Consider the following 15,802-nt stretch of genomic DNA (forward strand, 5'->3'; position numbering starts at 1 on the left):
GAAAAGACAGCTCTCAGAATGGGAGAAAATATTTGCAAATGAATCAATGGACAAAGGATTAATCTCCCAAATATATAAATAGCTCATGCAGCTCAATATTAAAGAAACAAACAACCCAATCCAAAAATGGGCAGAAGATCTAAATAGGCATTTCTCCAAAGAAGACATACAGATGGCCAAGAAGCACATGAAAGGATGCTCAACATCACCAATCATTAGAGAAATGCAAATCAAAACTACAATGAGGTATCACCTCACACCAGTTAGAATGGGCATCATCAGAAAATCTACAAACAACAAATGCTAGAGAGGGTGTGGAGAAAAGGGAACCCTCTTGCACTGTTGGTGGGAATGTAAATTGATACAGCCACTGTGGAGAACAGTATGGAGGTTCCTTAAAGAACTAAAATTAGAACTACCATATGACCCAGCAATCCCACTACTGGGCACATACCCAGAGAAAACCATAATTCAAAAAGACACATGCACCCCAATGTTCCTTGCAGCACTATTTACACTAGCCAGGACATGGAAGCAACCTACATGCCCATCGACAGACGAATGGATAAAGAAGATGTGGTACATATACACAATGGAATATTACTCAGCCATAAAAAGGAACGAAATTGGGTCATTTGTTGAGACATGGATGGATCTAGAGACTGTAATACAGAGTGAAGTAAGTCAGAAAGAGAAAACAAATATCGTATATTAACGCATGTGTGTGGAACCTAGAAAAATGGTACAGATGAACTGGTTTGCAGGGTAGAAGTTGAGACACAGATGTAGAGAACAAACATATGGACTCCAAGGGGGGAAAACTGCGGTGGGGTGGGGATGATGGTGTGCTGAATTGGGCGATTGGGATTGACATGTATACACTGATGTGTATAAAATTGATGACTAATAAGAACCTGCAGTATAAACAAACAAACAAACAAAAAGACAACTAATACTAAACTTTCTTTGGGTTATTTGTATGGAAATATGTTAATATAAACGTTTCAGACATTACATGAAATTTCTAAAAGTCTTATATGTTCTGGTATGATGTTATAAGTTATAATTCTAGTTATTACTTTAAAATATATATCTCAGAAATAACTAAATTTCCTTGTCAATTGCAAAAAAAAAAAAGCCAATGGAGGTGTCTCCACCCATGGGCAGCTTTCCAGCTCCCAGCCTAGCTCCGGTCGCTTGCCTAGCCTCCTGCATACTCCATGCTTGCTGGTACCTGCTCCTGCACCCTGTTCTTCTCTGGCTGCTTCCCCATCAGTCTCCCACCCCCACCGACAGCTCTTGGAGAGCAGGGATACCATTTCTTGGTAAACTTTTTATCCCTGGTTCCTACCACAGTGCTTAGTTTTAGTAGGGACTCTGTAGAAACAAGGGAATAAATAAAGAAAAAGCACTACTTTATTAGAAAAACAAATGTTTAGGATACCAGGCTACCATGGGGCAACCAAGTTTTTGGTTGTTTTCTTCTGATCAGAATTCACAGTGCCTATATACTGCCTATTTTCTATTGTAGCAGTGGTAGGACAGGAGAGTCCCCTCTTAATAATTTAGTCTTTTTATTGAATTTCCAAATGCATGAACCCACATATGTATTATTTCACATAAATTCACACAGACTATCTTCTCTTACCTTAACTGTGGTTTGTTTTTGTTTTTTTTGCGGTTCGCGGGCGTCTCACTGTTGTGGCCTCTCCCGTTGCGGAGCACAGGCTCCAGACGCGCAGGCTCAGCGGCCATGGCTCACGGGCCCAGCCGCTCCGCGGCATGTGGGATCTTCCCGGACCGGGGCATGAACCCGTGTCCCCTGCATCGGCAGGTGGACTCTCAACCACTGCGCCACCAGGGAAGCCCTAACCGTGCTTTTAATTCGTCATTCTTTGCCTTTTTTCACTTGTTCCTTCTTGCCCTTGCCCTGCTCTTTCCTCCCACATCGTCCTTGTCCCCACCACAAGGTGAGCCGTGTAAATACGTCAGGATGTGTCCTTCCATGGTTTTCTCTGCTCTCATTTTATCTTACAGGGATGCACGTAACACATCCACACGCATATGAAACAGAGTCGTGCTGGCCCTGGAGTACTGCCTGGGACTCAAATATGAGGCAGATACACATGGAAATTTTATTCTCCCTAGTTTTCTTTTGTTGTAATGCCCCAGTTTCATGACATAATTTTAGGCACTTTGAACTTGAATAGCTCACCATTGTGTAACGAATGCCATTCAGCTGCAATCACAATTGCTCCCTGGGTCAAGGCTGCTAGCCCAACCCCAGATAGTCATAGGGCAGGAGCAGCAAGCAGGTGATTAGCTGCACCAGCCAACGTGGTAGCTGGGGTTCTAGGTATTTTCACTGTAAGTTTCTCTGCCTTAGACAGCCTTGCTGCCAAAAACATTTTTGCCACGTAACTAATTAGCCATGATTTTGCTGTAAAGGATAAAACAATGAAAAATAAAAGAGACATTAAGAAGGACATCATGAAACATGAAAAATGAATTACAAAATTAAAGAGACTTTATTGCTAAATACAGAACATCTGAATATATTTAAAGTGTGTGTATATTTCATGGCGATACTGCGCAAATGACTGATCTTATTTCGTGACTTGTACATAAGCACTTGTCTTCCAGGTTTTTCATTCTTAGTATTTTACACACTGTTTTTTCCTGTCGATTCTTCTCCTCATTTGGCATCACACTTTTTCTTTTTTGCTAAGATTTCTTCCTTCGTTAGGAGAGGTATCAGTTTCCAGATACTAGGATGCATGTTGATACCTAAGCTTTGTATTGTGTTGTGAAAGCCTCTACACTGTTGTGTTCTTGGCATCTTGTAACATGTCTGTTGATACACATTCCAAAGTTCTATGGGAAATGCGAGTTCAAATCTGCAACTTTCAGGCCCTCAACCTCTTTCTCCTCCATTGTAGTGTGCTTCAAAATCAGAAACCGGCTCCTGGGGCAAATCATCATCATCTGTCATGACTTTTGTATGATATATATCAAAACAAACTATCAACCAGTCATTTTACCTTTTATGGCAAAATTGTCTTATGACCAATTAGTTATGCAGTGAAAATGTTTACAGCAAAAATGCTTGCTGCAAAGGTGCTTACGGTAAAAATACCTAAAAATAGTGGACACGCATAACTGGACGGAACATTGTGTGGCTGGGAACCTGAAAATCTGAAGAGAATCCATGGATTGGATTCGAGATGTCTCCAGAAACTAAAATGTCATAAGAGCAGACACCTGATTCCTGTTTGCCCAACCCTAGAAACCATCCTTGGAATAACTGTTAGCATTGCACATAATAATGAAAAGAGCTAATATTTTGAGAGTACTTATCACATGCTTGGCACAGGTCTTCCTTGCTTCACATGTAACAATGCTATTAGTCTTTGCAATAGCCCTAGGAAGCAGGTACTGACACTGGCCCTGTTTACAAATGAGGTAACAGATGTACAAACAGATTAAATAAGTTGCCCAAAGTTACATACCAAGTAGACGGCAGACCTGGGATTCAAATCCAAGGAGTCTAATTTCAGAACCTAGAGCTATGTTAGGGGGCTTCCCATACTTTTCCTTCCTACTAGAGCACCCACACCCATCACCCAATTACTTGCTTTGAAAATGCGTTCTCATCCTTTAGCTTCCACCTTAAGATCACCTCCTTCCCTGTGTAGAGTTAGGAATGTTTTCCCTCCGGGTGCACAACCCTCTTATAGAATTTTCTCCATAGCACTGTGGTTATCTGTTGATGCCTTGTTTCCTGCCACCCATCATTAAGCTCTTCTAGCATAGGAAATGCATCTTATATTCAGCCTTAATATCTAATATGATGCCTGGCACATGCAAGGACTTCAAAAATGGCTGTGGAATGAATGAATGAATGAATGAATATTTCAGCATACAACCAGATACCTGTAAGGATACACAAGATATCAAGTTTAGATCCAATTTTGCAGAAGTAATAGTAGTGAAAGTCAACAATGCTTTATCCAAAACAGAGCCAGATGTGATTTCGAATTCGGATTTTAAGAAAGTAACATACTATATACCATAACTCACCTAACACTCCCAGCACCTCCTAATCAAACAAATTTATATATCAGCAATGAAATATATGGATAGTCACACTAAATAAGGTACAGCTTATGAATTGCCTTAGACCAGTTTGGGTCAAGTTTCGCCACCAAACGTGTTAGCTGCAAAGTTGAAAATAAGAAACAACTCTTGGTGTTCAGACCTGTTTGGATCTGGGGGCTATGAATAAGGGATTGTGGAGTTTATGTAAATTGCAATTTATGTGACTTATGATGACCAATCTACCCTCTCGTGTCTAGAATGTATGTCGTCACTCTGAGCCTTTAAAATAAGCAGGTAAAGGTTAATTTAATGAACTAAACTTCTAATTCTAGAGACAACTCATTGTTCCTTCCTTCAAGGACAAACTCTCATCCCCGAGATGGCAAAGGTGGGAAGGGGTAGCTTTGTCATCCTCAGTGAGACCTTTCACCCAGAACCTTTTCTCAGACTGAAAATATAGCTCTTTGGGTCTGTTCGTCCTCTCTTTCTCTCTCTCCATCTCCCTCTCCCTCTGTGTCTTCCCTCCTTTTCTCATCTAGAAACATAAAATAGCTATCCAAGAGGTCAAATATGTACATGGGAGAAAACTACCTAGTCTTACAGGAGATGTCATCTCTCAAGAGGTCTATTAATGTGGACTTGCGGTGGGTCCACCATCTCAGAGCTCATAAGACAGGCTGCATACCACCAGTTAGGCTCCATGCTGGCTTTGGCTGAATTCACTTGACTTGAGACTCTCAGAACTGCTGAGAAGCTCTTGATTCAAAAGACCATTTACTAAATCCTATAAAGGGTCATGTGACTCCGTCTATATTCTAGGCTCCAGGAATAACCTCACCCTGCCATATGATGGCACTTCCCTGCTACTCCGTAAGTGATTTTCCTAGAGGGAAACAGCATTTGCCTTTGGAAGCTGGGAAAAGTCTGGTAGTGAGATCTCAGGGGAAATCCTCACTCGGGGGTGTGTCCATGGTTTTGGCATGAATTGCTTGGTCATCAGTCACAACAGAGCCCTTGGTTCCCCAGGCTCTTGAATGGGAGTGACAACTAAATTTTCAGATTCTCAGAATAAGTGGTTTAAAAGAGGAGAATCTTAAGAAAAGATTTCCATCACAGAATGTGTAAACTGTGTAGTACTGAGCTCGTTGACTGGACCAAAAACGTAGGTTCTTTCCTGAGGACCTCAACAGCCATATCCCGTGCCCTCTAAAACTTGAGTTCATTATATTTTAACTCCCCGTATAGGTCAAGTAAAAAGTCAGAGAGAAAATAGTTCTGTTGAGTGGAGAGCAGGGATGAGCAAAGTTTGACTGGTACTCTTCATTTTATTTTTATTTTATTTTTTAAATTTTTATTTAGGTCCTTAATTTTATTTTTAGAATGGGGTTCTGTCATATAAACTCAACACAGCCATATCTAAAAATGTCTCTATTTGTTTTCACAAACACCATTTGTTTTTTCTTAGCTCACCAGGTGTTTTTTTTCTTTTAGGGCTATACAAAATTCTTTACCATTCAAAGATGCAGATTCAGACAAATACAGTGTTTTCCCAGTAAGTATCATTAAGACTAACCAGATGTTTGCTAAATATTGCATCGCTTCCTATAAATTTCTTTCCTTTAATAAGACAAGATTGAATGCCATTTAAATGTATTATTAATGTGATAATACACATTTTATGATGTTTACAGACTTTTTGGTATCTTACTAATACATGGACCATCAAAGTGGATCTTAGTCCTAGACTGTTTTCGTTTCCTAAAGCCATTCCCAGCTGGAATTCTCCACGGGGATAAGTTATCTTGAAATGTGTTGGGAATTATTTTCAAAATTCTTAAACGTATTTTAACTTAAAGTGTGTGTGTGTGTGTGTGTGTGTGTGTGTGTTTATGTCTGTGTACACATGTTAGATTTAGAACAGTTAGGATGTCAGAATGTTCTCTGAGAAATTCAAGCAAGCAACAGATGTCGCAAACTCTCCAAAGTAGGCGGGATCTCAAATACTCTACCTGGGAATGTGAGAAATAAAAACATTGTTTGACATTATCATGACTCTTGATTCTTTCAAATCAGACATGTCGAAAATATAATAAATCCACACAACTAACCAGTTTGGCTAGAGGTCTTTTAAATTATCCAGCAAAATGATTAATCACTGGACCAAATAAACCAATTGTTTTGGAGCCTTTGATAGAGAAAGTTCAGGGAGTTGGACGGTCCTGCTCTTTGTGGAAGTGCACATAGACGCATACACATGAACACACATGTACACAGACACGTGTATAAAACATGCATTCACATAACAACCCATGTGAATGCACACGTGCCCACATGCATGCACATTCACGCACATGCACCCCCATACACTCACATATCAGCACGCACACAACAACACATATACGCACGCGTACACACACTCTCACCTACACACACACTTCATCTGTGATTGGCCCTGGTACCATATTACATTTCACCTCACACAGGAGGTCTCAGCATATCATCTTAATTTTCTTAGTGATCTCTAGTGTTCCTAGACTGTATTTGGATTTAAAATGGCAGATGTCAGCACCCCTCAGACAGCTCTGATTGGCCTTCACTGTGGATAACGTCAAAGCAGAACTGACCCTTCCTGTGTGTGCTCTTCAATTTCAGACACTGCGGGGCTCTCACTGGCGAGGGAGAGACTGTAACGACAGCAACAAGATGGCATACCCAGGCAGAAGGTAACGGTCTCTGCTGGTCACTGATGTTGAAAATTACCTTCTGAAAAGGAGGCAGAAGGCATAATTATCTCCCTCAGCCTAGGGGATTCGTGCTTACAGAGAGAAGGGACCTCCATGTCCTAATTGAAGTAAAGCGCAATGAAAAAACAGTGTTTGTTCATTCATTTGCCCAAAAAATGCTCATCGAGCGTTGCCAAGCACTCTGCATCATGCTGGGTGGTAAACAAATAGAAATAGGCCTCCTCTCGAGGAGTTCACAGTCTAGTGGGAGAAACACGTGAGCAGACAGGTTATTGTGGACGTTTATCCAGCCTCCTGCACGAGTTCTACAGGCAGCCCTGGGCCCAGAAAGAGTAGCCTCTTCCACCAGGAGGAGGGCGACGGGGGCAGAAAGCAGAGCACAGGTCACATTTTAGTCCCAGGCTGATCACATCTCAGACTTCAGACTGGGTATGCCAGCCTTCATCTTAGCTGTGACTACAGTGTGGAAGCGTTAACCAGATGTTTGGGACTTTAGAGGCATAACTTTAATGGTGTCACCTGTCTAAATGAAATGGACTGCAGATGTGTTCATTATTCCTATCAATATCATTCCACAATAATACCTCCCATGAATATAGTCAATTGTGAAAAGACTGCATTTGGTCCACAGTTCCCAGCAAACATCCAAAGCCAAGAGAGTGGCAAAGAGGCCAAGTGAGGCTTCTGTTGCTACAACACACTATGGTGTGCGGCACTTTTCCCTGAAGAAACTGTCGTCTATCGAAGACACTTGGTGTAGCGCTCATTCATTCATTCCTTCATTTGTGAAGCTGACATTCAGAGTGATAAATACATGCCAAAGACCAATGTTGATGTTTTCTTCGTAGGCCAGACAACTGGGATACACATCAGGATTCAAACTGTAATGGCATTTGGGTAAGAGACTAAATTCAAATTTAACCCTGTTCTCTTGTTTTCCGCCCTCCTCAAAAGCCCATTGCCTGTTTGCTTCAGTCAGACCTAAGGAAGAAGATGACAGATTACAGCAACTCTTTTTCTGCTGTTTGGAAGAGGGGCATAGAATCCAATCACATGTGAAGAGTGTCCATGATGTAATGAGAGTTGAGGCTGTCTCTGTCACAGCCACTATAAGTCTTGCTTAATGTAACTCACATCTAATCCCTTTATTCTGTTTGGAACAGTGTGAAATTAAATGGAGAGTGGTGTTAGCAAAGTTTTACAGCAACCCAAAGAGCTATTGGAGCAAACCGCATGCTGTCACCATTTCATTGCAGCTATTTTTTTCTATTTCATAAGGCTAGTCAGGCAGAGTGGAAGTTATCTGTAGTTACCCCACTACCCACATCCTGAGGCACCTAATGCTGGTGCCCCAGTTCTCTATGAATAATAAATTAGCAGCTTCCAGGCAGAGAAAAGGAAAGGAAAGAGAAAAGCCAAACACTTAATCTTAGCACGGCAATGGCAGCAGACCCAATTTTGTGAGGTCTTGAGCTTATAGGATTTGAGGGGTCCTCATGAAGAAAAAGAATACCAAATACAAAATCAAGAATAAAAGTATAATTAATTAGAACAATAAAAGAAATCTTAACAAATTCCTGGAGTCTTGGAAATTTAGGTCCCTTTCTTCTGAGATCTCTTTTCCAATTTACCAGGAGTGCTTATGTAGAAATATTGTTCTGCGTGCAGCCTGGCTCCTCTCCACCTAAAACACTCTATAGCTCCCAGCTGCTCCCAGCACTCACACAGTCAGGGATCGTACAAACAACGAGCCTTGAAGTTTAAGATTCTCCAGCTTCAAGATAAATTGCCTCTGAATGGTTGCCTAATTTGTCTGCTTGGATGAAGAGGAGAAAGTTCCTGTAAATAGTTTCCTCTCTCCAGGACACTGACAGTCCATTTCTTCTGAGATATGGAGAGCAAGACAGATTGTATCCTGGTATAGCCCTACCCACCCACCCTATCATCAGTCACACTGCCTTTTCATGAGGAGGGGAAGACATGTCCCCTAGATCTTAAGGTGTTAAGGTGTCAAGACCCCCAAGGCAGCTCTTGTTCGATAAAGTCAAGCTTAGTTGTCATGTTGGAGGACATGGGGGGTTATTAGTGTGTGAAGCTGCTGTCTTGATTCCATGACCCCATCTCTGCCTCTGACATGGGAGCCCACCTACATAAGGAAGGCCAATAAGAGACTGCTAGACCAGTGGAAATCCACCAGGAGCCCAGGGAGCCAAGACTCAGCGTTTATCATCAGTAATAGGAGAAAGACACATGACCTTCATACCTATCCCTTTCCATGGAGGAAAAACGACTCACAGAATCACAAAATCATAAACTCAGAGAGGACTTTACAATCACTAAGTCCAACATTTCCCAAACTGTGTCCAAGAACTCCAGTGTTGAGTGGGAGGTTAAGAGGTAAGGGAGGAGGGGCGCTATAGCAAAGTTTGGAAAGTACTGGGTCAAATAAGCCTGAACAGTTTTCTTTACTTACGAATTTCTCAGCACCTTTAATGTTTTAATGCATGTTGGGAGTCCCCAAGACCAAGACAGTGAACACACTGTTTCCAGTACATCTCTGACCATCAGCTTCTTTCTTCCTAAAATACTGTTAATACCATTAATATCTAGTGGAATGCCAGTGCTCTCCAGACCAGAGTTTGGCAAACAAAAGAAAAAAAATTATATATATATATTTTAACTTTTTTAAAGTTATCCAGACTCTGCTCAAACCTTCCAAGGACCAGCTGCTCCACTAATGCACAGACTTAGCTTTAAGTGTTAGGAAGTGCCCTCAGCTGTGGTAACTCTGTCCCACTCACAGGCTCAACCTCACTTCTGGGTTTCTCAGTCTCATCATATCAACATTTGGAATCATTCTTTACGGTTTGGGCCGCCTTGTAAATTGCATGATGGTCAGTTGCGTCCCTGCCTCTCCCCACTAAATGCTGGTAGCTCCCACTCCCCCCATTGTAACAACCAAAGATGTCTCCAGGCATTGCCAAATGTCCCTTTGGATGGCTGTGGGGCAGGGGTGGGGGAGGGGTGCCTCAAAAGCAGCCCTGTTGAGAATCTCTGCTCTAGAAGCATCAACCCTTAGGCACCAGAGGTGTCAGGACACTTAGAGCTCCAACTCAGAGACTGCTGAACCCAGTCTGCCCCTGTGTCCCAGTCACTGAATGGACCCTCAGTGCTCCCTCCGGGTGATACTACCAGCACCCAGAGCCCTGCCCGGCATCCTTCTGAACAAGATGGTCCAGTTTCTGGATCTCTCCTTATTCCTGCCCCCGGTTCCTTAAAGCCCAATTCACTTACCTAGGATGTTGTTATGTTGGATTAAGGGCTCAAGAGACTTTAAAGGATTTTATCTACTGATTTGTTTTTGTTCCTTTAAAGCCATTTGGGAAGGATTTCGTGTTTGTGTCTCATAAATTTAAAAGCAAGCTGCTAATTTCATCATTTCTCTTAAAGGGTGTTGATCCAAAAGATGGAATTCCATACGAGAAGAAATTCTGTGAAGGTATGAATTGTAAACGTCAGTGTACTTATTCCAATAGAATATTCTTTTCTAGTCTGAGTCAGATTGAAGCAAACAGACCATCCAAGTGAGGAAGTGCCTGATGCTACAACATAATGTTGACCAATTTACATTTATTTTCGTGACAAATTAGAAAATGACATGAAAAATATTATAGACAAATGAGGCAGAATCAAGACAAAGCAAAACTGAATTTGTTTAATAGATTCCTTTTTTAGGGAATTGGAAACTTTAATGATAATATTAGAAAAGGCTGTAAGATAGATAACAGGGTAACTGAAATCCAGCACTTCTCCAAATAAGAAAATAAGTGGAGGTGATAATTTTCAGTCTTCTCTGTGTCCTCCTCAATACACTACAAGGTCAGACGTCTAGACTTGTACTGACAGAGTCCTTGTGTCGACTGGGCTAAAGACTCATATCTGGGTGACTTGACGGAGACCTCCAAGCAATAGCCATTGAGAGGTCCCAAAAATACCTGAGCAAAAGCTCTGTATTCTAAATGCCCAATGCCACATACACCTGGGCTACCAGTGTTCTTAGGAGAAACCTATTACCACCCACATAGTACTGAAAACATGGTCCTGGTGATGCCCAAAGAGTCTCAAACAAGACCCTATGGTAGCATCACTGTTTTATGTTTAGACAATGCTTTCCCCTAACATTTAGAAGCATTTCATTCATTCAACAGATATTTCCTGGACACCTATTCCTATTATGCACCAAGGGCTATACTTGGCTCTGAGTTTTTATGAGCAGACACGATACAGTCCTTGCCCTCAATCAACTTAAAGTCTAATTGTCTGTAAGCTATTAGAAGGACAGGATGGAGGTAGAAAATGTAAGGACCTGACACATAGTAATGCAGTTTAGAAATGCTTGTTGGATGATAAAGGAATGCATTAACAAATAGACAAATGAATAAGTAAACTCAGATCTAAGTGAAATCCTGGTGTGAGGCTCTGGGTTCACTGTGGGAAGCCTCTTGGATTCCCCAAATCCCAACCCCTCCTCAATGTCCTGGGCCTTCTCAGTCCCCATGTGTGTGGCCAAGTGCTAGCTGTCACAAGGTCCCGAGATAGGGAGCCGCTGGAGTGAGGCTGGGCCATCCTCAGCTTGATTTGGGGCCTTTGGAGGTGGAGGAAGTAGGCTCTCCTCTCTGACTCTGAGAGGCACTGATTGATTCTTTCAGGATCTTAAGGGATTTGGAAGAGTTCATGCATCACCCGTGGATGAATGATTCGTGTAGATGGGCCTTAGAATCCGATTAAGTGATTCTTAACCTCCAAACATATAGGGCTGCATAGAGATTTTATCTCTCCGTCTCCCCACTAATCAGCCATAATTGTCCATCCAGTGCTTTTGTATATATAGATTAAGGACGTTAAAAGACCATAACATCTTTGAAAAAAATCAAAATTGCTCCATGAGATTACTAATTCCTAAAGTGGATATTAACAGAAATGAGTGTGTTTTCCAAGGAAGCAATTTTCAGAACCAAAATTTAGGGCATATTTCTGAGTTCAGATAAAGTTTTGATGCTTTTATTCATCTATCATTCACTCAAGATGTTGCACAGGAGTTTGTTTTATGCTGAGCTAGGAAGCACACCTGCATCTGCATAGCTTAGCTGGCAAGTTTCGATGGCCTGGAGATCTCATTCAGCTCCTAAATGCTATGCCGCTCACTCTCCAACACTCGAAAAGTGGCAACGCATCACTGTTACGATGCTCTGTGCACAGAATACACACCAGGGTATGTGCTCACCTAACTACCCAAGCTGGAGGCTCCAAACTACTTGAGTGCATAAATAATGCAAATAAATTGTGCCACCTAGGTTCACAGCCCAGGGGAATCATTTTGCTGGGAGACTCAGCTGGGGCTCATTTTCACATCCCTCCCGATTGGATCACAGCTTCACAGATGTCTTTGGTAAGTAATTTGGGCAGTAATCATGTGGGATGTGCTGGCCTCTGTGTTTGTTTCCCCCTTGCTCTCTATAAATGTGATGCCAGATCCAAACAGGTGCAAATTTCCCTTCTCAGCACAATCTGCCATCAAAGGCGCATGCATAGCCATTTCAGTTCAGTTCAGTTCAAGCACTGTGGTAAGAACAACAGGCTCATAACAAGAGCTGTCTCGTCCATTAGAGAAGGAGGATGGTGCCCCTGCCGGGTGGAAAGGAAACCTGGGCATAGTAGGGAAGCCCTTGTTGTACAGCCACCTCGGGATGTAGTTCTCTCTTCAACCTCCTGTAACATGAAAACGCTGATCCAGGGAAGTTAAACTACAAGAATTATACATTCTTCTTCGATCCCTTTACTCACACTGAAGAAATCAGACATGAACCTGAATACTCTCTGATGGAACCTCTCCCAAGTTCTAAAACTGGGCAAACACAGACCTCCCTTGTAAAATGAGCAGAGAAACATTTGAACATAGAAAAAATGTTCATGGTCTCCAAAGAAAAGAACTCTTGAAAAAAGCTTGCTACAGGAAAGTGAATTTTGTAAGATATTAAATCCAGATTCTCAACAATAAAGTGAGGAGATTATACTCATGAAAAAGGAACAATCTGAGGTTAGGGAAGACTACTTTTAGGTGAAACAATAATGGCCTGATGTAAAAATGCGATGGCCATACTGACTAGCAAGTTGGACAGTGTAAAAAACAGGGTGAGAAAACCAGTCAGCCAAATTCTGGAACTCACATAAGAGGCATATAGGATAGGTTCAGGAGATTGAATAGGAAACCCAGGGGAGGAGAACACGTCAGACAGAGAGGAAGTGGTGACCAAATAAACAACAAAAGATAATTTTCTTGAGTTGAAGAAATCCTTGACTTTAATCCAAAACCTCACTGAACTCCAGAGAATATAAGAGACTTTCCTTGTCATGTCTTTCTTTTCCATTATATTCCAAATATAAAGAAAAATCTTGTAATCATTCAGCCCAACAAACAACCAGGGGACATACTAGGAGGAAAAATCCTTTTGACATCAGACTTATCTTTCAATGATAAATTTCAGAAAATAGTGGAACGGCCTTTACAACATTTTGACGATAGTGTGTCAAAACTGCTCCAGCTGCCAAGATATGGTTCCTACATAAAGGCCACAGAAATGTATTCTCAGTCATTCAAAGATTCAGAAAATATAACAGACTTATGCTTTCCTGAAAAAGATTATTTTAAGAAGTATTCCAATCTCTCTGAGCATGGTATTATAAAAGCAAAGCCAAAAAAAAGTATTACTGGATTTAATTACATGAAATCTTCAAATGTATACGAAGTCCAAAAATTCATAAAATTAAAAGACAAATGAAAAACTAGAGCAATATTTATAACATATAAGACAAGATTTAAATTCTCTAATAACAAAGTGTTCCTGCATATCAATAAAGAAAAAACAATTTAATTTTTTAATGATCAAGAACGCGACCAATAAATATAAAAAGTTTCATCTTCAGTAGTAATCAAAGAAAAACAAATTAAAACAACAATGAGGTATCATCTATCATCTGTCAAATAAGCAAAGTGATAAAGGCCTACTTTTAGCAAGAATATGGTGAAAGGGACATGTTCCTTCACCACTAATGAGAGTTTAAGTTGCTAGAACTTCGCTGACAGGCAACTTGACAATACGTATAAAGTGACATTATAATGTTTGTGATTTTAACAAGTAATTCTGCTTCTGAAAATTTCTCTTTAAAACTAAGCAGTCATTTGTTCGAGAATCTATGTACATGAGTATTCATCAAAGAGTTATTTATAAGAGCAAAAATGAAAAAAGAAATTCAAAAAACAAAATAGGGGATTAGGGGTGGAGTCAAGATGGTATATACTAGGAGGATGCAGAATTTGTGTCTCCTCACAACTAGGCACCTCACAACTACCAGGCACCAGTGGGGGACCACAGACACCTAAGGAGATGGGAGGACCCCCCCAGCAACCGGTGATCTCTCCTTTTGGCTTGTTGCCCGCCCCCCTTTTTTTTTCTTTTTTCTGCTTTGGTTTTATTTTACCTTGTTGCAGTTGTTTCAATTATAGTTTTGTTTTTCCTAATTTTTTTTTTTTTTTTTTTTTTGTGGTACGCAGGCCTCTCACTCTCATGGCCTCTCCCGCTGCGGAGCACAGGCTCCGGACGCACAGGCTCAGTGGCCATGGCTCACGGGCCCAGCCGCTCCGCGGCATGTGGGATCCTCCTGGACCGGGGCATGAACCCGTGTCCCCTGCATTGGCAGGCGGACTCTCAACCACTGCACCACCAGGGAAACCCTCCTAATATATATTTTATCTTTCTAACTTTATTTTGTTTTTTATTCTTTGATATTGTACTGTTCCTTTCTTCCTTTTTTTTTTTTTTTTACCGTGCCACGAAGCTTGCAGGATCTTGGTTCCCAGACCAGAGGCTGGGCCGGAGCTCCCGTGTTGGGAGCTCCAAGTCCAAACCACTGGACTAACAGAGAACCTCAGACCCCAGGAAATATCAATTGGAGTGAGGCCTTCCAGAGGTCCTCATCTCAGCACCAAGACCTTGTTCTATCTAACTGCCTGCAAACTTCAATGCTGGATGTCTCAGGCCAAACAACCAGTAAGACAGGAATACAGCACCACCCATCAAAAAAAAAAAAAAAAGAAAGAAAGAAAGAAACGAGAAAAAAAAGTTACAGATGAAAGAGCAAGGTAAAAACCTACAAAACCAAATAAATGAATATGAAATAGGCAAGCTACCTGAAAAAGAATTCAGAGTAATGATAGTAAAAATGATCCAAAATCTCAGAAACATAATGGAGAAGATACAAGAAACATTTAACAAGGATATAGAAGAACTAAAGAGCAAACAAACAATGATGAACAACACAATTACTGAAATTAAAAATACTCTAGAAGGAATCAATAACAGAATAACTGAGGCAGAAAAAAGGATAAATGAGCTGGAAGGTTAAATGGTGGAAATAACTGCCAGGGAGGCAAATAAAGAAAAAAGAATGAAAATAATTGAGGACAGTCTCGAGACCTCTGGTCCAACATTAAGCGCACCAACATTTGAATTATAGGGGTCCCAGAAGAAGAAGACAAAAAGAAAGGGACTGAGAAAATATTTGAAGAGATTATAGTTGAAAACTCCCCTAACATGGGAAAGGAAATAGTCAATCAAGTCCAGGAAGCACAGAGAGTACCGTACAGGATGAACCCACAGAGAAACACGCCGAGACACATATTAATCAAACTATCAAAAATTAAATACAAAGAAAAAATATTAAAAGCAACGAGGGAAAAGCAACAAATAACATATAAGGGAATTCCCATAAAGTTAGCAGCTGATTTTTCAGCAGAAACTCTGCAAGCCAGAAAGGAGTGGCAGAACATATTTAAAGTGATGAAAGGGAAAAACCTACAGCCAAGATTATTCTACCCAGCAAGGATCTCATTCAGATTCAGC

At 41.1% G+C, this 15,802-nt stretch overlaps 1 protein-coding gene across 4 annotated transcripts in view; it reads left to right on the forward strand.

Annotated features, from left to right (window-relative positions):
* Positions 1-15,802, forward strand: part of AOAH (acyloxyacyl hydrolase) — a 170,600-nt gene that overhangs the window by 59,527 nt on the left and 95,271 nt on the right. For all 4 annotated transcript variants that reach the window (XM_027102178.1, XM_027102177.1, XM_027102176.1 and 1 more), the window contains exons 8-12: positions 5,590-5,650; positions 6,751-6,821; positions 7,691-7,739; positions 10,293-10,341; positions 12,197-12,291. In XM_027102178.1, coding sequence (XP_026957979.1) covers positions 5,590-5,650; positions 6,751-6,821; positions 7,691-7,739; positions 10,293-10,341; positions 12,197-12,291 — 325 coding nt within the window. The remainder of the gene's footprint in view (positions 1-5,589; positions 5,651-6,750; positions 6,822-7,690; positions 7,740-10,292; positions 10,342-12,196; positions 12,292-15,802) is intronic.

The sequence above is a fragment of the Aethalodelphis obliquidens genome, unplaced genomic scaffold (assembly GCF_003676395.1).
Source record: "Aethalodelphis obliquidens isolate GAN/ISIS:26980383/991018 unplaced genomic scaffold, ASM367639v1 scaffold5, whole genome shotgun sequence".
Classification (NCBI taxonomy): domain Eukaryota; kingdom Metazoa; phylum Chordata; class Mammalia; order Artiodactyla; family Delphinidae; genus Aethalodelphis; species Aethalodelphis obliquidens.